This window comes from Sus scrofa, chromosome 6 (genome assembly GCF_054392235.1).
Source record: "Sus scrofa isolate SSC_HxYL_T2T_F1_AM1 chromosome 6, Sscrofa_HxYL_maternal_Yorkshire_Landrace_v2.0, whole genome shotgun sequence".
Taxonomy (NCBI): domain Eukaryota; kingdom Metazoa; phylum Chordata; class Mammalia; order Artiodactyla; family Suidae; genus Sus; species Sus scrofa.
The window spans coordinates 47,425,894-47,451,053 of NC_139388.1; the positions used below are offsets into that span (position 1 = coordinate 47,425,894).

At 50.6% G+C, this 25,160-nt stretch overlaps 1 protein-coding gene across 3 annotated transcripts in view; it reads left to right on the top strand.

Annotated features, from left to right (window-relative positions):
• Positions 1–25,160, top strand: part of CHST8 (carbohydrate sulfotransferase 8) — a 121,753-nt gene that overhangs the window by 34,690 nt on the left and 61,903 nt on the right. The window contains exons 1-2 of one of the 3 annotated variants that reach the window (XM_021094298.2): positions 18,920–19,693; positions 23,704–23,919. The exons of 1 other annotated variant lie outside the window; for it this stretch is intronic. In XM_021094298.2, coding sequence (XP_020949957.1) covers positions 23,790–23,919 — 130 coding nt within the window. In that variant the 5' untranslated portion in view covers positions 18,920–19,693; positions 23,704–23,789. Of the gene's footprint in view, positions 1–18,919; positions 19,694–23,703; positions 23,920–25,160 lie in introns of those variants that run through there. One more of the 3 variants, XM_021094299.2, reaches the window with a different exon arrangement.

A 25,160-nucleotide genomic window follows, 5' to 3' on the forward strand; every position in this document is an offset into this window, starting at 1 on the left:
TTCTGTGAAAAATGTCATTGGAATTTTGATAGAGGTTGCCTTGAAGCTATAGATTGCTTTGGGCAGTATTTTAACAATATTACTTCCTCCAATCCATGAACATGGAATATCTTTCCATTTATTTGTGTATTTTTCAATTTCTTTCATTAATGTCTTGTGCGTTTTCAATATACTGGTATTTCACCTCTTTGGCTAAATTTATTCTTATTTTATTTTTTATGTAATTGTCTGAAATTGTTTTTCTTAATTTCTCTTTCTGATAGTTCTTTATTGGTATATAGAAATGCAACTGATTTGTGTGTATTTATTTTTTATCCTGCAACTTTACTAAATTTGTTTATTAGTTCCAACAGGTTTTTGATGGAGTCTTTGGGGTTTTCTGTATAAATTATGTCATATGTAAATATCGACAGTTTTACTTCTTCTTTTCCAATTTGAACACCTTTTATTTATTTATCTTTCTTGCCTAAATGCTGTGGCTAGAACTTATAATGCCATGTTGAATAAAAGTAGCAAGGGTGGGTATTGCTGTTTATTTCTCTTTGGGCTGTTAATATTTGCTTTATATATTCAGCTGCACCTATGTTGGATGCATAAATGTTTACAAGTGTTATATCTTCTTGCTTGATTGACTCCTTTATCTGTAATGCCCTTCTTTGTCTCTCATTACAGTCTTTTTTATTTTTTATTTTTTTATTTTTATTTTATTTTATTTTATTTTTTGTCTTTTGTCTTTTTGTTGTTGTTGTTGTTGTTGTTGCTATTTCTTGGGCCACTCCCGCGGCATATGGAGGTTCCCAGGCTAGGGGTTGAATCGGAGCTGTAGCCACTGGCCTACGCCAGAGCCACAGCAACTCGGGATCCGAGCCGCGTCTGCAACCTACACCACAGCTCACGGCAACGCCGGATCATTAACCCACTGAGCAAGGGCAGGGACCAAACCCGCAACCTCATGGCTCCAAGTCGGATTCGTTAACCACTGCGCCACGACGGGAACTCCTCATTACAGTCTTTTTTAAAAGTCTATTTTGTCTGATACAAGTATAGCTACTCCAGCTTTCTTTGGTTTCTTTGCATGGAGTATCTTTTTCCATCCCTTCACGTTCAGTCTGTGTGTGCTCTTACATCCAAGGGAGTCTCTTATAGGTAGCATATAGATGAGTCTTGTTTTTTTAATCTATCACCTTTCTATGTCTTTGAATTTAGTCCATTTACATATAAAGTAATTGGTAACACATATAAAGTAGCTATATGCTTGTTGCCATTTTGTTAATTGTTCTCTCACTGTTTTTTATAGCTCCTCTCTGCTCATTTCTTCTCTTGCTTTCTTCCTTTGTGATTTGATGACTTTCCTTAGGGGTGTGCTTATATTCCTCTCTATCTTTTGTGTATTTACTATGGGTTTTTGCTTTGTGGTTACCATGAGGCTTACATACAACAACTTATATCAATAACAGTCTATTTTAAATTGATGACAACTTGAGTTTGACCCCATTGTAGATCTCAACATCCTTCCTTCCCCTTCCCCCCATGTTTTATGTTTTTGATGTCACATTTTACATCTTTTTATCTGCTGTATCCCTTATTGTAATCATAGTGGGTTTTTTTTTTTTACTACATTTGTCTTTTAATCTTTATACTAGCTTTATAAGTGACTAAAGTGGATTAAGTGGGTATTTTTCTGAAGGGGACCTCAAGCATGCTAAAGCCAACCTCATGGTCTAGGCCCTGTGTGGTCACGGGTACGTGTGTTTGCATGTGCCTGCAGTCTTGGGTTTATCCAAATAGGTGCAGTCAGCATCATTTAGCCTTGAAGAGTGAGGTTTATAAGAGGGTGAATGATGCATTCATTGTAACTGTGTCCTGGCAGACAGTAGTCAGCCCTGTGCCAGTGTTGCCCAGAGATCTTTTTCCTGGGTCTGGGCTTGGCTATGGGAAGGGCAGAGAGAGATGCAATGTAGGAGAAAGCCGTAATGCAACACCCAAATGGGATTTCCTCCCCTGCTCAAAGTCAGATCCAATTCACACCCTCACACAGCTTTAAGGCTGGTGCTGGCTCTGTTTGGTAACATCACAGCAAACGGCTGCTTTGTCTCTATTTTGGTTCTTGCCACTGCTGCTTCTCTCTGCACCTTTCAAGAAGCGTTCTTTCCTTCTGGAAGGCTGGGGTGCCAAGCTCCCCCAGCTCCTTCCCATTTGGGTAAATTAAGGGACAAATGGTGCCAAATTGTTCTCATCTCTTTCATGAGATTATTCGTAACCAACTTATTTTCTTTTCCTCCATTGAGTGAATGCATTAGAACTAAAATTAAATCATTACCCGAAGCACAGACGACAATCCCTTTCATAATTACATCCTCTTAATTGGCATCTGAGGACCCAGCTCATTTTAATGCTTGCTGGAAAATGTCTCAGACACATTTAATTTTTTTAGGTTTAAAGGTCAACAAGAATATCTTACCTTAATTTGACAAGTGTGCAAGAAATAATGCAAGACTGGTTTATGTTCAGGTAATGCACAAAGAAATCTATACATCAAGCTGGGGGAATATTAGATGATGCCATATCGGAACCATCGGCCTTCATTCTCAGAAGAATCGATACCTCAAAGAAAGCACCGAAGATGTAGTGATTTATGCCTTTGTGTTGGGGGAGAGATATTGCCCATTTTTAGAGTCACTTCATATCATGCTAAAACAACAGGGCCTGAGGGGAAGAAGGAGAGTGGCCATACACTGCATGTGTCAGAGAGCAAATCTGATGCTTGGTTTTTAATTGTCTCTGCTTGAGAAAGGATGATTCAGAGGTCCCTTCATGCACTCGACTCTGCCCTCTCTGCTATTGTGTGCGGGAAGGCTGCCATGAATGCTGAGATGGTGTGGAAAGGAATTAACTAAATTGCATTCTGAGTGATTGTTGCCTGGGGGATGAAGGTTTAGAGCTTGGGGACCCTGGGTTTTCTGTGCTAGGCACGCTGCTTAAAACCTTGCCTTCCTTTTGCGAGCCTTCACTGGCCTCCTTCATCACCGGGCTGGGAGAACACACAACCTCTGGGACCTCTGCCTTTCACCGCGTTGGATGTTGGGGCTTGGTTCCAGCCAAGATGTCTGAGATGGGAAGAGGTGCTGTGGCTTTGTGGGGAGGGAAGGAAAGACTCTGGGAAACTGGGGTTTGGATAAACAAGTGGCATCCTTTCACCACCTTCCCCAGAGGGGGTCGTCAACAGCATCACTTCTCCAGGGAGTTTAGGGGGAAGAAGGACAAGCAGGGGAGGGAGAAGAGGATTTGAAAGGCTTGGAAAAGAATATTTGGAGAGGTGTTTTGGGGGGGAGGGTTCAATGTATAAAATTATATTTTCATCATCAAGCAATAGGAAGTACAGCTTTGCACACAGTTTTCCTGGTGGGTGGGGCATCTGCAGAATTTCAAGCAAAAGAGATTTTGAGATTTTGCTCTGTGACCCTTATTAGATACATCATGCACTGTCACCGAGTGTTTATGTCGCCTTGTATACTGTGGTTCTTAGTACACAGCGCAAACATAACGTTTTCTGTTTTAAAGTGAGGATGTGCTTGGAGGAAAAGTTTGATTTTTTTTTTTTTTTGTAATTCACTATAGAGTGGCACAAAAAAAGGGACTGTGAGCTTGTTGCATCTTCAGTTTTATCCTTTCCAAGAGTGGAGGTTGGTCCTAACACTACAGGAGCTGGAAATCAAAGTAAGATCGTTTCCATCACCACAGGCGCCAGTGCACTGTGCTCATGACTGTTTATGCTAAACAAACTCACAGTCACATTCCTGCTTCTTGGAGTCTGGACATGAGTGGGTGCCCGCCCTGCCCCACCACCCTCTGGCTGCTGGCCATAGAGGTCACACTGCCATCTGCAAGTCAACCTTGAGCATCAGGACTCTGATTTTGCTTTCTTTATCCCTTTTGGGGTAGCTGACGATGATGATGATGACCAAGGCTCATTTCAAGGGTAGATTCACGTCTGTTGCAAAGATGGGGTGCACCTTCCTTGAGGCATTGGCAAATTCTGGGCAGTCATGCCAGACCACTCTCATATCTTAAGTAATATTCCACCAGGATCACTTGAGATTTGTTCTAAAACCTATGGGTCTTTTTTTTTTTTTTTCCTTCTTGCAAAACATCATTGTCCACGTCACATGAAAGATACTAGGAACAGGTCATAGGATCTGAAATGCCCGTCACCAGTACATACAAAACTCTTGCAATCCTAAAGAATACAGATGCTTACTTTATTGGAAACTCCCATGAAATCTACATTGAGGGCAGCCAGTCCTTGCCTTAGTGAAGAAACTGAGAACACAACCCAGAGGAATTACGAGGGGGGCAGCCTAAAAGTTTTGCAAAAGGTCAGATCTATTATTTAGCTCTTAGTTGTGATGAATGGATGATAAAGGAAACCATGTGTAGCTACCTAGGTGTGTGTGATCCGTGGCTCCAGAGGCCACCGGAGAGAAAATGCTATTTTCCTAAGCCTTGGAGACGACCGACAGACTCGATTAATGCCTCTAAACTGGAGTCAAACTTCTTTGAAGGAAATGAGCCGAATTGGAAAATAATATTAGATTTCCATTAAGGGTGTTCTCGCAATGCCAAATTTAAGACAAAGACTGTGTGTCTGTGTCTGTGTGTGTGAATACAAGGGGAAAACTTCACAAATATTTTCGGAATATACTCCATCATTCCCTGCCAAGCTTCAGCTCCTAACAGTTGCCAATTTATTTAAGAAGACTTCAACCTTGCTAGTAAAATAATTATGTTAAAAAAAAAATCACGCCAAACTGCACAACAACCCAAAACACCCACCCAAACCCAGTGCATCGGATGCTGTGCTGTTTTCTTAATTCTGGGAAGACTGCATGCCAGAGAAATCAGATTGCACACTGGATTCTCCGGGCCTGAACTGAAATTGTCAAAAGTGCTTGGTGAGTACTTGGGCCACAGGTAGATGCTACCATATTTGTGATCATTGGGGGAAAGACCAACTGCATTAAACTTTCAAAATTGATCATGCTGAAGTGCTTGGTACACTCAGCCCACGTGATCAAAATAGTTTTGCAAACACAGAACGTCAAAATAAATACCAGCCCCATTGCTCTTCGTGACACACACCAGTAGAGGTAGCCCAAGGCCAGCGCTGGCTGCAGAGGCCCAGTGTCCAGAGCAGCTGCTCATTTTCCCTTCCTGGTAAAGTACTCCAGGGCCAGTTTCACGGAAGCCCTTTCCAGGACCATCACATTTTTCTGTGGGTCTGCCTGTGGCCCGAGCCCCTGAGACTTTTCCTCCTGGAAGCTTCCACAGCTCCCATCTCTTGCTGGCATTCAGGCTTTGCTGGAAGGGGTTGTCTCTCTGGGTCCAGGTTGATGGATTTTCCTGAGAGAGAAAGCACTGCGGGGAGCCTTGTTCATCTTCCCCAAAGCAGCCGCTAACATCACCCTTATTGCCCATTGAGTCCTTATAATAATTTTGGGAGGTAACCAATAACTTTGGGAGGTAAGCCCCCTTTTGCAGATGAGAAAACTGCAGCCCAGAGAACTTAAGTTCACTTGCTCAGGGTGTTACGATTGGTAAGTGATGGAGCTGGGATTTGGACCGAAGCAGCCTGGTCACCCCAGGGCTGTCCTCCTAACCCTCACTCTATGTCTCATTATCTCATTTCCAGGGCAGCTGAGTTTCCTGCACTTCTGGGTATGAAAACCAGCTGGCTTGATGTGATGAGTGACTTACAGTTTTTCCTCAGGATTCACAGTACGCACCTGAGAAAAGCTCAGCAAGTGGACCTGAGATACACATTGATATCAGAGCATCAAAGTAAAAACGTATAATTTTCAACATCATCATAAAGCTCTCTTCTAAAAGTGCCAATTCTCATGAGAATGGAAGGCACAGATTTCATGTTGTAGCTGAAATTTCTCACCTGGACTATGATGGGTTGCCTGTTCCTTGGCCTCCCTGCTTCGGCCCACCCTTCCCTACCTATGTGGGCAGAGGGGTCCCACTGGAAACTGAGTCAGATAATGGCCTTCCTCTGCCCCCATCTCACTCAAAGTCAAAGCCAAACGTCCTTTCAATGTCCCACATGACTGCCCCCTCCCATCATTTCTCTTACCTTGTCTTGTTTCATCTTCCTTATGTTCACTTCTTCACAGACACACAGGTGTCAGGAATGGTCCCACCCCAGGGCCTTTGCACAGGCTGTTCCTAGATATCCACATGGTTCAAATGTCACTTCTCAATGAGGTTTCCTCCCACATGCTTAGGTCTTGAGACCATCGCTAGTCTCCAGCCCTCCCATCCTTTTCAGCTTGCTGTTTTCCTTTTCTCCATAGCATTTATCACCCTCTCATGTTATTTATAATTTACTTATTTATTATGTTTGTGGCCCTGTCAGTCTCTCTTCTGGTTGGAATGTAATTCTACAAGGGCAGGATCTTTGTTTTGTTCACCAGCAGATCCCAGTTGCCTAGAACAGTGCCAGGCATGTCATAGCTCATTAAATATTTATGACACTTGTGGTTACCTCTACAGGGGAGGGAGAGGCTGAGTAATAGGATGGGGCATTGGTAAATTCCACATATTGGTAGTTGTTTTATTATTGAAGCTGAGGGTAAGTGCACTGGTTGTTCTTTATATAATTTTAATTTTTTTTTTTTGGTCTATCTGAAATGTTCTAAATGAACTTTTAAGACTTGAATTGAGTCAAAAAGTAAAATTTATGTATGGTTTGTGTCAGTGGGATAGTCCCCTTCTCCATCCAAACAAAGTGGCTGAGGAGTTCCCTGGTGGTGCAGTGGGTTAAGGATCTGGCATTGTTACTGCTATGGCTTGTGTCACCACTATAGCGTGGGTTTGATCCCTGGCCCAAGAACTTCTGCATGTGGCCAAGAAAAAAGAAACCCCCAAAACAAAAACAAAACATATTGGCTCATTTTTGTATATTCTCTTATGTCAGTGGCTGAAAATGCAGATTCTTAAGGAGATGCATTTGTAACAGGGTGGAGAGGGCCAGGGGCTCTGACCATCAGGGCAGCTTGGCTTAAAGGGTGAATGAGATGAAGGGAGCCCAGGCTGACTTGCAGAAGTGACCATCCAAGCATGTTGGGGACAGCTGAGAAACAGGAGCAGGACAGCTGCTGAGAGCAGGATGCTGGGGTTAAGGGGTGTCTCATGACCTTGGTGAAGGGCTTGCATCCCCCCAGTTTACCAGAGGAGAGACTGAAAGAGGAGTGCCTCTTGAGCCACCAGGAAGGAGGAAAGGGCTGAGTCAGGGACCTGGGGGAAGATGTCAGGTGAGGGCTTCTCTGGGTCGGGACTGACCTGGGCAGGACAGAACTCAGAACTCAGCGCCTCTGGCCCCATCAGATCCCCAGATCTGCAAAAGGAGAGCCTGTTTTGGCTGTGTGCACCCTCTGGTCCAGCCCAGGGCCCATGGTCTACGGCTGAGCGAACTGGTTGGGGTCCAGACTTGCAGCTGGAGGACACGCCTTGTCCCTGCACACGCCGGGCAGTTTCCCAGACACCAGTCAACACCTCTGGCAAGCGCAATTCCTTGAGAGGAGTGCCATTGATCGGGCCAGACAGAAAACAAGTGGCCATGATCGAGACGAGTGAATATTCATTTGGAAGTGTCAGAGAGCATGTGGAGATTGTGCCTGTGGTGACCGGCGCGGCAGGATCAATTCAGGATATGAGGTCTATAGGACCCACAGCTCGGGTGGGGGTCTGGTTAGGGCCAGGGAGAAGGGGCCAGAGAATGTCTGGAAGAGCTAAGTTGCCATCCCACCCATCCCACAGCTCTCTGGATACTGACAGAAGCTGGGGCTGACAGAGTGTCTCTGGGGTGTGCAGGGTATCCTGCCCAAGGCCTTGGTCTTCAGGTGGGTTATTCTCTGCACTGCGGCCATGGCCTGGGGGCATCTGTGTGCCTGGAAGGGGAGAAGGGGTCTGCTGAGCCTGCCTCTGTCTCAAGGTCCTGCTTCCTTTTTGGGCATAGTGGGACAGGGGCTTCGAGATGGTCCAGCTGGAGCCATCTGTAGTCTCTAGCTGAGCCCCGTCTCCCGTTCTATCCCTGCATCCCTGCTCTGCACAAATCGGGGCTCAGGTCAGGGAGGCTGTGGGATGTGGGATCAGGGTCCTGTGTGGTGGTCATCCTTCCCCTGGGATGGGTGGGTAGGTGTTTGGATTCACTCACTTGACTCTTGGGGCCTTGGTGGTGGCTAGAAGCTTCCTAGACAGAGGTGAGAGGTCACCATTGCTGCCCTGCGAGGCCTGAGCCCTGCCGGCTCATTGCCAGGTGCACGGTCACCTAGGTGCAGCCTGCCTCTCCCCCCCACCGCCCCAGTCCCAATTAGCCATCTGTAGGAGCTGCCACCGGCATGGGGGAGGGATTCAGTCCTGCTTCTCTGTGCAGACTGCTCAGCTAATGAGGGGGTTTGTGAAATTTTTAATTATGGCTTCCATGCCTGGCTTAATTATTTGCATATGGCTTTTACAAGTGAGAAGAGGACGCCTGCGTGCAGCGCTTCTCCTCAGCCCCACGTTTGACTTTAATTAAAGGCAGAACCTGAGGTCTTTCCATCACTAATGATCGTGGAAAATTAGCTTCCAATTCCCAGGGGTCGCCAGAGTGATGCACCCTGAGGCGGAGAGGGGACGGAGGTGGGGAGTGCGGGAGGCACAGATGGCAGATGGCCCTGCTGAGCTGCCCCCGCCAGCCCTCCCTCCCAAGCCCATTTCCCTCGCGCTGACTTCCCTCCAGGCCCTGCAGAAAAGGGAGCCTTGCTCTCTGCGAGGAAGGAGGCCTGACCCCAGGCAGGGGGTTGAGGAGCATCTCTGAGCTGAGAGTGAGGGCTGCTGTGGTCTTCGTCCTGGTGGCCAGGAGCTGGGACTGGCCTGAGTGGCAGCTGGACTGCTCCTAGCTGGTGGCCATAGGGCAGAGGGATGGGAGGTTCTGGAGCCCCCACACACGTGCACGCACACGCATGTGTCCACTCACACACCTGCTCACCCAGGCACACGTAGGTGGGCCTTCACCCACTCTAGCCACAGGACAGCATCACAGAGACATGCCTGCGTGCTCACACCCACTCATGTGCACACACGCAGTCACAGACACGTTCGCACATGAGCCAAGGGCTCTCCCAGGCCCATCCTTGCTCTCCTTGTCCCTCAAGCTCTCACCGAGGCCAGCATCTGCTTGGGAGCCCGTGGACCAGGGCTGCAGGCAGCTTGTGGCTTAGGCTTCTGAGAGCAGCAGTGCAGCCCTGACCCCCTCCCCACTGATTGACACAGGCTTGTGTCTGGGACGTGGCTTCCTCAGTCACATAAGGTCAGGACTCCACAGGGGGTGTGGTGAAGAGCGCATCCTTTGGATTTAGACTGAATTCAAATCTGGCTCCACTGCTTCCTAGCTGTGTGGCCTTGGGTGAGTTACCCAGCCTCTCTGAGTCTGTTTCCTCATCATTAAAATGGGGATGATACTTGTTCCCACAGCTTTTGTACAGAGCAAAGGAGAGAATTGTGCAGTGGCCTCTGTGGCCACCTCTATGTTGCCGCCCCCCACCCTTGTCCCCTAGTCTTTGCATTTGGGAGAGGCTGACCCTACCCCCAGCTCCAGGAAGGATAGTTCCATCTCACTGGTTCCATTAACCCAGGCCTGCACTCCCCCAGCTCTGGAGGGGCCATCAGCTCAGGGTCCAGGAGTTTTGTTCCATGGTTGAGGACAGGCCCCTCTTCTCCTGCTGGACTTAACAAGGACGCCCATATGCTGGACTGCGGCTCAGCCACCGTACAACCATGGAGGGGCCATCTGAGAATAAAACCTGCCCAAGGACAGGGGAGTGGAGCCACAGGAAGGATCTGGGTCCTGGTGACACCATGTAACCTCGGAATTCCCGCCAAGCTGGGTTTTCTCTTACTCGCCTTCTGGTTATCACGGGAGCTCATCTCAGAGGCTTGGCCCAACACCTCACACAGCTGATGGCAGCCACTGAACCAGCCAAAAGCTGGTCCCCTGGTCACATTGTAGCTCCTTCCCATCCCACTAAGGATGCTGCCCTGTAGGTCAAGGCTGAACTTTCTGCCAGAGGAGCTATCTTCCTTTGTGGGGGCTGCCATAACAAAATGCCATAGACTGGGGTGGGTGGTGGCTTCAATAACCAAAAATTATGGTCTCATAGTTCTGGAGGCTGGAAGTCTGAGATCAAGGTGTCAGCAGGGTTGGGTCCTTTTGCAGGGGGTGAAGGAGAATCTGCTCCAAGCCTCTCCTCGAGCTTCCAGAGGACTGCTGGCTGTCTTTGGCCTTCCTTAGCTTGTAGATCTCAGCCTCCTAGGGCAGTCTCCCTGTGTGCATGTCTGGGTCCAGAGTTCCTCTTTGTCTTTATTCTTTTTTTTTTTTTTTAAGGGCTGCAGGTGCAGCATATGGAGGTTCCTAGGCTAGGGACTGAGTCAGAGCTATAGCTTCCAGCCTACACCACAGCCACAGCCACGCCAGACCTGAGCCGCATCTGCCACCTACACCACAGCTCATGGCAATGCAAGATCTTTAACCCACTGAGCGAGGCCAGGGATCGAACCTGCATCCTCATGGACACTAGTTGAGTTCATTTCCTCTAAGCCATAGTGGGAACTCCAAGAGTTCCCTTTTTTCTAAGAACACCAGTCCTGTTAGGGGTTCACCCTATTCCAGTCTGGCCTCATCTTAATTAATTACCTCTACAATGACTCTATTTCCAAAGCAGGTCACATTTTGAGGTACTGGAGATTAGGACTTCAACATATGACTTTTGAGGGGGTGCACAGTTCAACCCCTAACAGGTGCATATGGTGTGAGCCTGTGTGTGTGTGTGTGTGTGTGTGTGTGTGTGTGTGTGTGTGTGTGTACCACTACTGGGTGGGTATCCTGAGTCACTACTCCCTTGTCCTACCACAGTGATTGACCTTCAGGCAGAGACAGATGCCATGGGCTGGGAGCCCCTGCTTCTGTGTGAGTACCATCCCCTTACAGAGCTGCAGGAAGCAACTTCTGATCAGTGGGGCTGCTGCAGCTTCCCTCTACTGCAGCCGGCACACAAGCTTTTTTTTCCCCTCAGCTGATTTTGCACAAAATTCGTTGAACTGTTAGGCCTCATCTTTATCCAGAGGCCAGGTGCTTTTCCCTAATCCAGGCTATGCTTTTCATGGCAGGGGTAGCAATGGGTGAACCTTGGGCCAAATCTAACTTGGACATGAGTATTTATTGGCTCAAGTTGGTTCTAAAAGTATACATTGTTTGCCAATTTGAGAATCGGGAAATTTCATGTTAAAAATCCAGGTTTCCAAACTGGAAACTCTGAAGGTTTAGATCTGCTAGCAAGGACCACTTAAAAAGAATTTTTGTGTACAACTGTCATATGGTTATTACTGGAAATAGGCTACTTCAAACAGGTGATCACTGAAGAACAGCGATTGGCCAATCTGAGTCTCATCATAAAAAATGTGTATTTGCACCTTTGTCTTCTCCTTTTTAGCAACCATGTAAGAAATCAGGGCTCATGCAGAGTGGCCTGAGTGGATGCCATTCTGCTGTCAGATGCTCCCAGTTCACTGGGTGTTGCCTACATCCATGGCCCACCACTCCAGCTTGGCAAACATGCCATAGAGTGAGTGCCATGTCCAGGGATTATGAAGGTTTAGCCCCTTTTCTGCCTGTGTTCTTAGGGCTGAGAGATGAAGACATCCAGGACTCAGGATAACAGAAAAGAGGCTACAGGCTCAGGGAGAGAAAAACCAAGCTCCCCTCACCCCCTCACCTTTGTATATTGTTCAAGGTAAGCAAGGAAGTCAGCAGAACCATTTGGAGAGAGGGGCGAGACCAAGCATGGGGAGCCTTGCCCTGTGGAGAAGGGACTTGGACCCAGAAGCCCAGTCCACCTGCCTGGAGCCTCTTTCCTCTACCCTAAGAGAGCATCCCACCATAGTAGGAATCTTTTAGCCCTGTAGTATCAGTCCACTGATTTACTGGTTGGGAAAACTGAAGCTCAGAAATGTAAAATGATGAAGGTCTCTCAGGGAGAAAATTTAATGCTGAGTAGCAGACACTCAGAGCCCAGTGGTCTTTTCTCTACACTAGCCTCTCACAGTTACCTGTGTCGGAGGAAAGCCCAGGGGCTCTTTGGAACATACAGGCGGGTGCCTCACCCGGCCTGGGGGCTGTCAGGGAATGGTGAGCAATGAGACTAGATACTCACGGACCCTGTGGAACATGCCAAGACACTTAAACTTGGAGCACTGGGCAACTGGGAACTCTCCAATGACAATTTTGAACAGGGAGGAACAGCAAATGCACTGCAGGGACTGGTGTGGAGGTTGGGAGCTGTCCATGACAGCCAGTGCTGAATCATCCAAACTGAGGAGCTGGACAAGACAGGACACATGCAGGGGACCGAGTCTACTGTTGAATGTGGGGGCAGAAAGGAGGGAGGGTAGGATGGTCCCAAATCTCTGTCTTTCCAACACTGTGGCGGAAGAAGGGGAAGGCATTGAGCGTCAGTGGATTGGAGGAGACTTGAAATATGAGAAGTCGAGTGGAAGGAGACAGGTGACAGACTCATGGAGATGGCAGGCTCCTACCTGAAATATAGCCACTCATTAGAACGTCCAGGTCACTCAGAGCCTTGGCCCCACGCTGATAGCCCGAGACCTGGTTCTCCATAGAACAGTCAGGACAGAACCAATAGACTTCATTGTTTTGCCATATTTTTAGCCTTTGTGCCCTCTGCAGACACCAGCCTGTTCTGAGGAGAACTCTGGGGAAAGTCATGCTTCACTACTAGGGGTCAAGAATGTGGTGGTCATGGAGTTCCCATCGTGGCTCAGTGATAATGAACCTGACTCGTACCTGTGAGGATGCAGGTTCGATCCCCAGCCCCTCTCAGTGGGTTAAGGATCTCACATTGCTGTGGCTGTGGTGTTGGCTGGCAGCTGCAGCTCTGATTCAACCCCTAACCTGGGAACTTCCCTATGCCGCAGGGTCGGCCCCAAAAAGACACACAAAGAATGCAGTGGTCAGCCCCAGAGCTAGCCTTGGGAGGCCAGCCTGCTCCCACAGGACATCCACATACACCTGCTGGACTCCACGTGCTCTCAACTCAAAGAGCCCAGTTGGCCCTTGTGTGCCAGCATCCCTTCCCCTCCTCCCTCCTCTTACTAGCTCGCTCATCACTCACCACACTTTGCCCGAATACCTACTCTGCGCCAGGCACTTTTGGCAGCTTGGAACACAAAAGCAAGTCCTCTGGGGCCTCCTTGAGCCAGCCACAGGAAGAGGGATTCCCTGGAAGGAAGCCAAACTTCCCCGCCATTCTCTCCTCCTCTGAAGGCTGTAAATTACTATTTGCAACTTGGAGGCAGCTGCACCCTGCCAGGGGCCAGGGCATTCTAGGTTTACTCATGTCCTCCTTTCTGTCCATATTATACCCCAACTTTCAATTTTGAGAAGTAAATATGCAATTTTTTCCCTCCCTGTAATTTTCCCTGCTGTGGCTGTGGATGTCAGAGCAGCTGGAAAATGTGAGTAGCTCAGTGCTTTCTAAAAGTAAAAGGAAGCTGCGCAGTTTCGTACACTGTCTGCTGCTCTTGGCAATATCCAGCAGCTCTGCCGGGGGAGGGCAGGGGGGGTGATGCTCTCCAGGCTGTACTGTCAGGGGAACTTTTAACCCAAGTAATCCATGTCCCCGCCTACCATTAGCGATGAGATAATTGCCGAGAAAGCAAGCATGTGCGTGTGTGCACGCAGACACATGCGTGAGTGTTGCAGGGATGTTAGCAGAGGTGAAGCAAAGGTATCTGCTTACACAGTCAAACTTGCTGCATGTTCCTCTGGGGACTTTCAAACCTTCGTGTCTCGGTAACTGAAGGTCAGGATAGTCTGATCTACGCTTTTGTCTGCAAGAAGCGAGTGAAACGCAGCTGAAAAGGCTTATTTACTGTGTAACCTTGACAATACTTAGTCTCTCCGAGTCTTAATTTTATCGTTGGTAATCAGACCTGTGGACTTGGAGAGAGGCTGCCTTGATGCTCTTTCAGGGAGGACTTGCTGGCCACCTATGGAATAGGGGGTCCGATGTCAGCTTCTTCAGGATCTGCAGCAAACTGCCCCCCCCAGGTCAGCCCTCCCCTGGGCACCCCACATCCAGCTATTGAAAAGGTGGAAGCCATTACTTACATGGAAGGTGCAGCCGTTTCTGCCCATGCTGTGACAGCTGATACCCACTCCAGAGTTCCCATCCAGGCTTTGTTAGACCCGCATCCCCGACCGACTTCTCCTTCTTCCCATTTCCCCTTCCCTCGGTTTTCTCTTCATAGATATTGATCCTTGATAAGCATCTTGCACCCCACACCCCATCTCAGCATCTCCGTGTGAAGAACTAAACCGGTGACAAATAGAGATAAAGAGTTTCACTTCAAAGGGGTTGTTGTGTGAAAGCTAAATAGGATGTTGATGTCGTATCCAGTGAAGAGCCTGGAATGCTCAAGTATGACAGGTGTCTATTCTTTTTCCTTTTCTTCCCCTGAAAAGTGTGACACCAAGTCCCCTTCTTCCAGGCCTTGAGCCGTTGTTCATGGCCTGTCCTCTGTAATATATTTGGATAAAGTCAGAGGGGAAAGTGGCCCTGAAAGTTTGTCCCAGCTACTAAGTTTGAGGGCTGGCAGTGGACTCTGGAGCCAGCCTCGTCCCTGTGAAATTCATTATCCATGGATCGCATCAGCCCTCTTCAAGGTTCCTCACTGAAAAGAAATCGAGCATGCAAATACTCTTTTATCATAATCACCGCGTATCCACAGGGTAATTCATAAAAGAGCTGGAAATATATTGAAATTCAATATTGTTTTAGTCCAAATCAATATTAATAATTGTTTGCATTTTTAAAGTGCAATTTGCAATTGAAAAATGCACAAAGATCAACCAGTAGTTGCTAACACATCAAATTTTCCTGTTAAAGGCATAGTCCCTTAACTTTAAAATGTTTCTTATACAACAGAGGATGGCGCTGATCCATGAAAGTGGCTATCTATTATTTACGTGCACAACATTAGAATTTGCTTCCATTATGCATGAGCGGAAAGACCCGTAACTTTTATTTTTAAGTTCTTGTGTTTTTTTAATTAAACTTTTTATTTTGCAATAGTTGCGGATTTACATGCATTTGTATAGAGGAATACAGAGGAATACTGTGTACCATTTATCCTGTTTCCCCCAATAGTAACAGCTTGTAAAACTGTAGTCCAATATCATAATAAGAATGTTGACACTGATGCAGGCAAGATAAAGGACATTTCCATCACCACAAGGATGCCTCATGTTGCCCTTTTGGTTCTTTAAAAATTAAAGATTTTTAAATGACAAAGGTGACCATGGATATAATGGGATCCAAATCATTAGGCTTGTTTGGATTTCTGCTTTGAAATGATTTCTATCATTAAATGAGGAAATGAGCTCAGTGTAAAGGTTCAAATATAGAACCCTGGTCGCCTAGGTAGAGCGTGGGCCCAGGAGAGGCTCCTCTAAACCAGTGATGCCTCTGGGGACCATGACTTTGTGGATCAGAAAGAACCTGAGACCACGTTTTCCAGACAGACGCTTGCATCAGGGGCCTTTGCTTCCTCGAATAAGGATGAGGTTGTCTCGAAGAGAAACAGCTTGGCAGTTTTGTGCTCTAGGGACACGACAATAGCCCAGATTTGTGGCGAGGGATAGTCAGCAGGTGTGAGCGAGAGGCATCTCACCAGAGGGCTCTCCGCTCTGCCTGAAAGTGGCCACATGCAAATGAAATTCACAAGGTGCCTTTCTGTTCTCCAAGATTGGCCTTTGTCTCACGCCAGAGCGTCAAGGAACTTGGAAACTCACCTATAGTGCATATTTTGGATGCAGATTGATTCCAAGATTAGGAAAACTGGGATTTCCCCATCATGGCTCAGTGGAAACAAGTATGACTAGTATCCATGAGGACGTAGGTTCGATCCCTGGCCTCCCTCAGTGGGTTAAGGATCCGGCGTTGCCATGAGCTGTGGTATAGGTTGCAGACGCGGCTTGGATCTGGTGTTGCTGTGACTATGGTGTAGGCTGGTGGCTACAGCTCCAATTTGATCCCTTGCCTGGGAACCTCCATATGCCATGGTGCAGCCCTAAAAAGACCAAAAAAAAAAAAAGATTAGGAAAATTAATTTCTGAAGGTCAAGAGTTAATTGAAGGGGCAGCCAGGCTCAGAGCCTGGATCACCTCTCTGAGCCTTATGTCCATTCCATGACATCTGGCCCCTTTTTTTTCTTTTTTCTTTTGCTTTTTAGGGCCACACCCACAGCATATGGAGGGTCCCAGGCTAAGGGTCAAATCAGAGCTACAGCTGCTGGCCTAAGCCATAGCCACAGCAACGCCAGATCTGAGCTGCATCTGCAACCCACACCACAGCTCATGGCAACACTGGATCCTTAACCCACTGAGAGAGGCCAGGAATCAAACCCAAATCCTCATGAATCCTAGTCAGGTTTGTTAACCGTTGAGCCAGGAAGGGAACTCCTGGCCACTTGGGCAGGGCTGCCTGGGTTCACACACCCTGTTCCTCTGTGTCATGGTTATGTTTCACTCAGGAATGAACTTGACTCTCTGGTCCTCCTCATCTCCTGGGCCCACACCCAGTCACCTGTAGAATGAGTGAAACTATCAGAGAGTGATTCCTGCTCAGTTGACTTTCATTGCCCCTTTTATTGCAGTAAAATATACAGAATATACAGTTTACCATTTTAACCACTTGTAAGGCCAGTGGCATTAAGTACATTCCCATTTTTGTGCAGCCTTCACTGCTATGCATCTCCAGAACTTTTTTTCAGTCTTCCCTCCCCAGCTGGAAGTCTATCTGAATTAGTTGCTAACTCTCCATTCCTCCCTCCCCTGCAGCCCCTGGTAGCCACTTTTCTATGTCCTGTCTCTGAGTTTGACTACATGGAACTGTACAGTATCTGTCCTGTTGTGACTGGCTTCTTTCACATAGCATAATGTTCTCAAGGTTGACCTGTATTATGCCATGTGCTGCTTTCATTGCTTTTTGATCAACACATTCAAACTGCAGTTTTCTTTGAGAGTTTCGTAGCATACTGTATTTTAAAGGTTTGGGAATCATCCATGTTGTGACATCTAAATGACTTGTGTATTTGTGCATGTGTTTCCTGTGTTAATATACATGTATATATAGAAACAGAGTCATCATTTATCTCCCACACATATTTGAATCTTTGAGCCCCATGATTTGAAATCTGCCCTATCAACATTAAGATACAACGTGGCTGGAGTTCCCATCGTGGCACAGTGGTTAACGAATCCGACTAGGAACCATGAGGTTGCAGGTTCCTGGCCTCACTCAGTGGGTTGGGGATCCGGCGTTGCTGTGAACTATGGTGTAGGTCGCAGATGCAGCTCAGATCCCATGTTGCTATGGCTGTGGTGTAGGCTGGCGGCTATAGCTCCGATTCAACCCCTAGCCTGGGAACCTCCATATGCCACGGAAGCGGCCCTGGAAAAGGCAAAAAGACAAAAAAAAAAAAAAAAAAAAAAAAGATACAGAGTGGCACCCTGGGAGTTCCCATTGTGGCTCAGTGGGTTAAGAACCTGACATAGACTCTTTGAGGATGTGGGTTCGCTCCTTGGCTTGATCAGTGGGTTAAGGATCCGGTGTTGCCACAAGCATAGATCACAGATGCGGCTTGGATCTGGTTTTGCTGTGGCTGTGGCGTAGGCCTGCAGCTGCCGCTCCAATTCAACCCCTAACCTGGGAATGTCCATATGCCTCAAGTGCAGCTGTAAAAAGAAAAAAAAGAAAGAAAAAAGAAAAAAAAAAGTAACATGCTGTGAGGAGTGTGCCTCAGATCTTAGGGAGCCGTCAGATTCCATTGGGCTCCCCAGGGGAGCTCAATTCCTTGCCTCTTGTTGGTTCGCAGTATTGGACTACTCGTTGGACCTGATTCCAACCCAGGCCTGATCAAAATGAATGCACAGCTCCCAGAAACATAAATGACCTTTTTAAAATTCCAGGTTCATGGAGTGCCTCTCTCCAGATGGCCCGATCACCTCTGTCTATTAACTCATGCTCATTCAACGTGCAGCCGTGGTTATCGATCACCTGTGCCAGGCACTGTGCTAAGTGCTGGGAATACAAAGAGGAGCAGAGGCTCCAAGAGTCTGAAACAAGCGTGTGCATCCTCTCCACACAGTGGGGGAAGGGCTGTAACTAAGGTACACACACTCACAAGATTGGAGGTACTGCCAGGGTGGCAGTGGGGGTGGGGAGGTTCTCGGTTTTTCTTCCTGCAGAATTACTGCTCCTTACCCTTGCCTTGTTGTCACAGAACACGCTGAAAATGTAAGAGGTCTGGGCAGAGATGGTACTTGCAGTGTGGTTTACCCCTGAGTAGCTATGGAGGGCACTGCAGCCTGTGACACCTTGCCCGGGCTCTCAGGACCCCCTTGCTGCAGCTGTGTGTTTGTAGACTTCCCCTCATCCTCTCCGTAGGAGCAGTGGTGGAAGCTGGATGGTGGCGTTCCTACTGAGGTCATGGGGACAAGGTTTGGCCTGTTTGAGCCTGATTTATGCCTCAGCCTTGTCTTTGGGTCCCCTTTCTCTCCCCCTGCAGAGAGCATGGGAGATTGGAAAGAATCCCTGCCTTGTAGCAGGGGAGTGGATAGCAAGTGAGTTAGTTCCCCCAGGAGTGGAGTGCAGTCTTGCCCGCCTGTGTGTGCCAAGGCGGGGCCCTGGCCGTTTCAGGACCCAGGTCAGCGCCCCCGCCGTGACCGTGGTGGGGCAGGCGTCTGCAGCCCCGCCTCAGAGTCTGAGCCCTTGCAGCCATTCGTCATCCTCGCAGAGCCCTGCAACTTTATGCCTACGCATAAAAACTGGAAGGACTCGTCCCAGAGTTTGCCGCTGCCACCACCACCGCTGCCGTTAGAGCAGTTTTAATTAGCTGCAGGATTTTAATGAGCTGAAATCAAGAAGAACCCCATCTCAGAAGTACGCAGGAGCCCCTCCACCCCCACCCCAACACAAGGAAGAACTCGTCTGACAAAACAGATGGAGGTGGTGGTTCTCAGGGGACCGGGCGGTGTGCTTTGTTTCCGCAAAGAGCAGATGAGTTACTGAGGCCAGGAGGCCGACGAGGGGAGCCGGGAGGTCAGCTCCAGCCCCGGCCTCGGCGGGGGCAGTGCTGGAGGCCCTGCCCCCTCTGCGGCCCTGGCGGAATGCTCGGTGCCAGATTCAAGGTGACGGCAGTGCCTGGCTCCTTTCTCCTCAAGTTGCCATAGCAGCCTCTCTCCCGTTGAGCGGCTTCTCCTGGAGCCCTCAGCCGGGAGGGACGTCATTGTTCGCTCCTGCCGGTTCGAGGAGGAGACTGACTGGACGGAGAACTTTCCCAGGCCCAGGGTTCGCATACCAAGTGGGTGCACCCATAGGCACGTGGCTGGACGCTTCCTGCTGCCTCCAGTGGGGCACGGGGGCAGGTCCCCACAGCCAGAGGGCATCCTCTGGGTGACTGGGTGACGGGGAGGTTGTGGGGGGGGAGTGTCCAGGCTTTGGAGCAGCCTTAGCCAAGTCTGTCCTTGGAGCCGTCTGTCCGTCTGCCTGCCGGCCCGTCGCCACTGGAGGTGCGTGTGTTTTGGCTGAATTCCCAAGTCCTTGCTTGTGCCCTGAAGTGAATTTTCTAAAGAGACCAATTTTTAAATCAGATAAATAAGGAAGTAGGAGCAATCCATGGCCTTGCCCTGTGTCCCAGGAGGTGTTTACAAGATTAATTGGATTTCTTTTTCTTACTGTAAAAATTGGTGACGCCATTCAGGCCTCTGGGAGAGAAGCCGCTGGGAGCACTCGGAATTGAGAGGCGGGCAGGACCTTCTGAAAACTCAGTGGGCTGTTTCTTTTTCTTGCCTTAACCCTCTGCCTTCGGCCCCCAGTTGTTTGGCTTTTCTTATTGTCTGTTGGTCTGAAGGGAAGCAGGGAAATCAGGGAGGGTTCTCCCCTTGTCAGCAGAGCCGAGTGTGATGCAGTGTGTACTGAGGATGCACCAGACCCAGGCGGGCACGGAGGCCTGTGGATGTGTTGACGGGGCCCTGGGCAGCCCGGCCCCAGCCAGTGACAGTGCAGTGTCCCCTCTCCAGGCAGCAGCTTAACTCCTGGGAGAGGGAGACAGCCTTTGGCCAGCATTTCCCCGTTGTCTTGAAAATAGCACGTGACTTTGAAGACAAGGACCCTTACGGGAACAATAGGGGGGCAGGCGGGCACCCCCTTTGGAGTGCCTGGTGGTCCGGAGGTGACCTCCCAACTGCCTCCCTTTCAAGGAAGGAGGTTCCTGCAGACTCTGTGATCTTGGCCCCCTCCTGGGGCATTGAAGACCCAGCCAGACTGCAAACCAGTGACCCAGGAGGGGAGGCTCACTAACCTTTGATTCCTGTTTGCAGGGAGCAGGGAGTGCTTGGATCAGATGGTCTCCAGTGAGAGCCAGCACTGGGCAGAGGGTGCTGGGGGCAGGGAGAAGGCTGGGGTCTGAGGCTTAGGGGCTGGGTCTGGGCGGGGGAAACCATGACTCTAGCACCAGCTTCCCGGGACATGGTGAGGGGGCGTGTGTCCTCTTGGGGGCCAACAAAGGAGAGAGTCTCTGACATGAGATGCTTGGACGGTTGATGTTCCTGCCACAGTGAAGGCTCAGAGCCTGGGGCTGTGCTCTCGTCCCCTCCCCCAGATTTGAGGGCGGGCATGTGGTGCCCACCCAGGGGCCGGGCACATGGGCTGGTGGGGCCTGGCTCCACTTCATCGGCTTGGTTTGGGAAGGTTCAGAAACAGGTGAGGACAGGTCATGGCTGCAGGACAAGGGCAATCTGTACTAGCTTGAATGGGGACAGAGTGAGAGGTTGGAGAGAAGAGGGGACAGACCAGCTCTTGTGTAGTCACTTCTGCAGTGCCAGGTAATATACCAGCAATTCACTGGTGATCACACATGCATCTGAGTCCCCTTTTTTGGTCAAATAGAGTCTTTGAGTGGCACTTTATTCGCTGCTTGACTGGGCAGCTGTGTGTGCTGTTCATCAGCTTGCTGCCCTTCCCTTCTCCCGCTCCTTACGGAATGTCCTGACATCAGAGTTCACCCTAGATCAGCCTCCTGGCAGGAAGTGTGCCAACACCACGGCCAGCATAAGCAGGGTTTCCTTAAAGCTGGGGCCTGACTTATAGGCTGACCCCCATGGGCCTTGCACACAGGCCTGTCATCACTAGGGGAAGGGCCTGGGAAACTGAATTTAATGGGCAACATCAAGAGTGGCCTGATTCTGGAGCTCCCATCGTGGCTCGGTGGTAAGGAACCTGACTAGTATCCCTGAGGATGTGGGTTCGATCCCTGGCCTCACTCAGTGGGTTAAGGATCTGGCATTGCTGTGAGCTGTGGTGTAGGTCACAGATATGCCTTGGATCCTGCATTCCTGTGGCTGTGGTGTAGGCTGGCAACTGTAGCTCCCACCGGACCCCTAGTCTGGGAACTTCCGTATGCCATGGGTGTGGCCCTAAAAAGCAGAAAGAAAGAAAGAAAGAAAGAAAAAAAAAGAGTGGCATTGCTCTTCCCCCGAGCCTGGGGCCTGCACTCCTGCATCCGTGTCTTGCAGGGTGATGAGCCAGGTCCCCAGGAGAGTCTCATCTGGGGCAGCCACAGAGGGGAAGACCTCAGCTCCTCATGAGGGGCTTTAGGGTCTGAGCCTTTGGGGACAGTGGCTGCCCCTTTTCATCCACTGGCAGGCCTGGGGTGGGGGTGTCCCTGGTGATGGCAGGAAGCGGCCGTCTTTCTCAGCAGTCAGGGGCCATTACAGTAAGGTCAGGGCTGGCTGGAAACCCCAGAACCAGCTCCAGAGGCAAACCCAGCCCAGCTGAACACTGCCTCCTGAACATAAAAGCTGGGAGGTCGTGGGAAACTCCTGCTCGGCACAGCCCAGAGAGCCTGGCTCTCAGGCACGTTCTGTGCGTGGAGGCCTGGGGCAGGTTAATTAAAGTTAACTGAGTGAAAAAATAATTACAGCGACTGCAGAGGGGAGAAACCCAAACCTGCAATTTAACTCTCCTCAGCCTCAGAGCTTTGCTGAGAACCGTCTCATCCTTGGGGATCTGTCTGGGCAGGGGAGGGAGGGGCTTCTCTTATTACCACTTCCTGCCTTGTCCCCGCCCCAGGCTGGGTGTAGAGGGATCATCTCCCGCATGGGGTACCAGGTCAGGGATGGGTTCCCTGGCCAAAGTACCACACCAAGAAGACCCCGGGCGGGGACTGTCCTTGTGTCATCTGCTCTGGGGCCCATTGGCCGCCCAGCGGTGGTCTCAGAGGCTGCTGGGAGCTGCCCACCTGGCCTCAGCTTCCCTTGGGCACCGCCCTCTGCCAGGGAAGGGCAAGTTCCCAGAGGGCTCCCTGGGTGAAAAGAGGGTGGTGTCCCAGGGCCCGGGGAAGGTAGGACGGGGTGTCGGTAAGGGGACAGAGTGACCCTCCTCCTCCACAGGGGAGGCCTGTTGGAACCCTTGCCCGTCTAGCACAGCTCGCTGGGTGAGTCTCCCCTTCCACACCTGTCCCACTCCACCACGCCCCGCCCCGCGGCAGGAGCTTACCTCCTTCCTCCAGGCAGATGGCCTTGGGGCGCCCTCATCTTGACCCAGCTGGGGTCACTGATGGGCCCTGGGGTATTTGGAATTTCTTCCCCTTCAGGAAGAGCAAGGGTGAGGGCAAGTCTCGGGGGTAAGCTCTGGGTCTGCAGTATCCATGGGGGCACAGCCTTTGAGCCTGGGATCCATCAGATGAGCTCTAAGGGACAACCATGACCTGGCCAGAGCTTCAGCTCCTGCTGGTGCAGTTATCCAATGGGATCCCGATCCCTCAGCCTGTCCAAGAGGGGCAGTGCTGGCTGTGCAGGTGGGGATCAGTCCTTGGCGTCCTCTGGACCCGGGAGGCGCCTTCTTAGAGCCTCCTGTTCTGACATCCTTTTCCCCAGCTTGCTGTAGAGAGGCACCAGGACAGAGAGACCCAGGGGCTTCTCTGTCCACGGGGCTGGTTGGGAGGGATAAGAGCTCAGATTCCTGCCTGGGCAACCCAGGGGTGTGGCCACTGTCCCGGCTCTGGGTGTTGGGGCTCCACCCTGGGCTAGAAAGTGTTTCCCTCCATGGTTTTTCTAAGGGTCACAGATACAGGAGACCCTAACAGGAAGCTGGTATCTCGGCCACAGGTGGTGACCAAATGTCCCTTCATCCCTTGGGCTTGAAAGGGACACATCTAAGAAAGGGTGGAGGGGAGTTCCCATTGTGGCTCAGTGTGTTAAGAACCTGACTAGTATCCATGAGGATGCAGGTTCAATCCCTGGCCCCACTCAGTGGGTTAAGGACCCAGCATTGCCAACAGCTGCAGTGTAAGTAGCAGATGTAGCTCGGATCTGGCATGGATGTGGCTATAGCATAGGTGGCAGCTGCAGCTCCATTTCAACCCCCTAGCCTGGGAACTTCCCTATGCCGCAGGTGCAGCCCTTAAAAAAAGGGAAAAAAAGAAAAGGTGGAGGGATCCAGGGGTTACACTTGGTCTTGGGCACCGACTGGGGCCCTATGCCTCAGTGATGGACCGTCTTTCTCCCCCCCTGCTCCGTAGACCATGGCCTGATGGATGCCTGGTGTGGATGATGAGGGAAGAACGTGCCTCCCACACCCGAGAGGTGACCCCGGAGCAAGCCCGGGATGCCCCAGCGACCAGGAACGATGCGGCTGGCCTGCATGTTCTCGTCCATCCTGCTGTTTGGAGCCGCAGGCCTCCTCCTCTTCATCAGCCTGCAGGACCCCACGGAGCTCGCCCCCCAGCAGGTGCCAGGTGAGCCCTCGCACTCGGCACCACCGCCTGCTTGCCCCTGCTTTCCTGCCCGAGGTGCAGGCCTCCAACGCTGGCGCCAAGGCAGGGGTCCTGGTGCCCTGCCTCCCAGCAGGTGGAGGGGTCCTGGCCTCCTCCTGGCGGTCATCAGCCTCAATGTGGGAACACTGTCTGTTGTCAGACCACTAGCCCCAGGGATCTGGCCTTTGACCTCTGACCTCTGGCCCACACACTCCTCTTGGGAATAATGATCACCTGCCCGTCTCTTAGCTGGTGGTTGCCCTTGGTGAAACTCAGATTTAAGGAGGATTCTGTCAGATTATCTGGGACATCAGAGGACAAATAACTTCTCCCTGAGCCCAGGCCTCCAAAATGGGACTCTGATTCTCTGTCCAGCCCCAGGGACCCCCCTCAAATCCAGCCCCTCTAGCCCGGGCAGGCAGGTTGAGGTAATTCCTGGCTTTGGGAAGCTGAGGCAGCTCCTGCCAGCCCCTGACCTGCTGCCTCCTATCCCATTGGAGGGAAGCACCCTCCCTGACATGCAGAGGTGGGATGGCAGTGATGGGGAGAGCAGGAAGGATGGTTCTGGAGCCTCAGGCTGGCCTGGATGTGGAGAGGGGAACTTGGCAAGGCCCCTCTGGCTGGGAGAGCACAGCAGGGCTGGAGGGCGGCAGGTGTATGGCTGAGACCATGGAGCGCGCTGTTTTGGGGTGAAGGAAGGCATCATTGCTGGGCCAGAGCACCGGTGTGTCCCAGCAGTGGTCCTGGGGGCCATGTTAGGGGAGGGGCCATGAAGATGCTCCAGAGCTTCAGGATACGAACCAAACTGTATGAAAGAGGCATGGAGGCTTGGGGGATGGGCGGAGGGATTCCTGCACCATCCCTGCCCACAGCCTGTGGCACAGGAGTGCTGGGCAGGGCATGGGGCACCTGGCCCTCCCAGCCCCACCCTCAGCCATGGCTCACACTCTGCAGGCAGCCTGCACCCACCCTGAGCTCAGATTGAGGGCTCATAGGCACCACATGGAAAGGCAGAAGGAGCACGAGGAGGCCAGAGCTGAGGCCACAGGCCTGGCAGCTTGCCATCAGAGGCCCTGGTGGGAGAGGCCGATGAGTTGATTCTTCCGTCCCAGAGAAGCAGCCAGGAGATGGCAGGTGAGTCACTGGTGCTGACTCACGCCTGGACTGGACCCTCCTAGGGCTGGCTGTCAGAGCTGGGTCTGGCTGCTTCCTGGCTTCTGACG